The following is a 1,429-nucleotide window of genomic DNA, read 5'->3' as shown; positions in this document are numbered from 1 at the left end:
CAGGCCTTGACCACGTGAATGACGGAGAAGCATTATCCCCTGAATGTACTCAGATGACATTCTTTGAGACGACCCACCCTTGGTCTTCTATGTTACGGAAAATGTTACAAATATGTGGCAAAGAAAATCTACATAAACTCGTAGAGAACTGTTGGAGGTGAGTATCAAGAAAATGAAAAAACAAACAAATAACAAAACATAACATTGTGACTTTGGAAACAGGTATCACAAAGTGAAATGAGATTTATAAATGCAGTTTTAGAAACTGCATTTATAAATCTAATTACACTTTCTCATGTATTTTTGCTAAGAGAAGTCCTATGGGACTCTGAGAAGTTAAACTCACACATCTTCATTGTGTTTTATTCTGGGCATACAGGAACATGCGTATTTACAAGTGTGTGTTGTTTACTTTTCCCAGAAGTCAAACAGTACATGAGCTGTGTGAAGGGATTGAAAACAGTCACCCTGGGAATATGTGCATCAGATTTCCAAGTTATTCCTGCAACCGTGTCGACATAAACCTGTTGAGGAGTGACCTTGGTGACAGCGGCCATGAATGTAAGAAATGTGGCAGCGATTTCTGTACCTTCTCTTCATTTTGGATCCATGTGGTAGATGAACATGAACCTACAGAATGTGCTGACACCTATAGGAATCCTTTCCCTTTAGTTTCCAAAGAAGAGTTTAGTTTTCTGGAAAGGCTTTATGAGTGCATTGAAAATGGGAAACCCTTTTCTTCTTCGGCCTCCCTTACTAGTACTTCAGACAGCACAGTAAGGGAAAAAACTGACAGTGTAGAGACGTCTTATAATTGTAAGGTATGTGGAAAATCTTTGCGTTCTTTGTCATACCTAAGAAAACATGCAAGAACACATACAGACGGGAAACCTTATGAGTGTCACCGGTGTGGGAAAACCTTTCCTCGGCTTTCTCTTTTAACTCTCCATGCCAAAATTCACTCAGGAGAGAGACCTTTTCAGTGTATGGAAGGTGAGAGAACCTTTTCTCAGTCGGATCACCTCGTTAAACAAAGAGGAATGCACACAAGAGAGAGACAGTATGAGTGTAAGGAATGTGGGACAGTATTTTTAAACTCCAGTCACCTCATTAGACATAGAAGAATTCACGGAGGACAGAGCCCTCATGAATGCAAGCAATGTTTGAAGACCTTTTTTCACTTGTCTCATCTTAGAAGACACAGAAGAACGCACACAGGAGAGAAGCCTCACGAATGTGAAGAATGTGGGACACCATTCCCACGGTTAGCTGATCTGAAGGAACACAGAAAAATTCACACAGGAGAGAGACCTTATCAAGGTGCAGACTGTGGGAAAACATTTCCACAATCAAGTCAGCTCAGTGCACATAGAAGAATTCACACAGGAGAGAGACCTTACGAATGTCAGGACTGTGGGAAAACATTTTC

General features: G+C 40.7%; 1 protein-coding gene across 1 annotated transcript in view; it reads left to right on the top strand.

The window, feature by feature from the left end:
* The window catches only part of LOC102844203 (zinc finger protein 658B-like), a 108,202-nt gene that overhangs the window by 80,191 nt on the left and 26,582 nt on the right, over nt 1-1,429 (top strand). Inside the window, exon 3 of the mRNA XM_006902428.1 lies at nt 860-1,423. Coding sequence (XP_006902490.1) covers nt 860-1,423 — 564 coding nt within the window. The remainder of the gene's footprint in view (nt 1-859; nt 1,424-1,429) is intronic.

This window comes from Elephantulus edwardii, unplaced genomic scaffold, assembly GCF_000299155.1.
Source record: "Elephantulus edwardii isolate Elephantulus edwardi_28Jun2011 unplaced genomic scaffold, EleEdw1.0 scaffold00410, whole genome shotgun sequence".
In the NCBI taxonomy this organism is placed as follows: Eukaryota; Metazoa; Chordata; class Mammalia; order Macroscelidea; family Macroscelididae; genus Elephantulus; species Elephantulus edwardii.
This window is presented reverse-complemented; position numbering and strand designations above follow the sequence as displayed.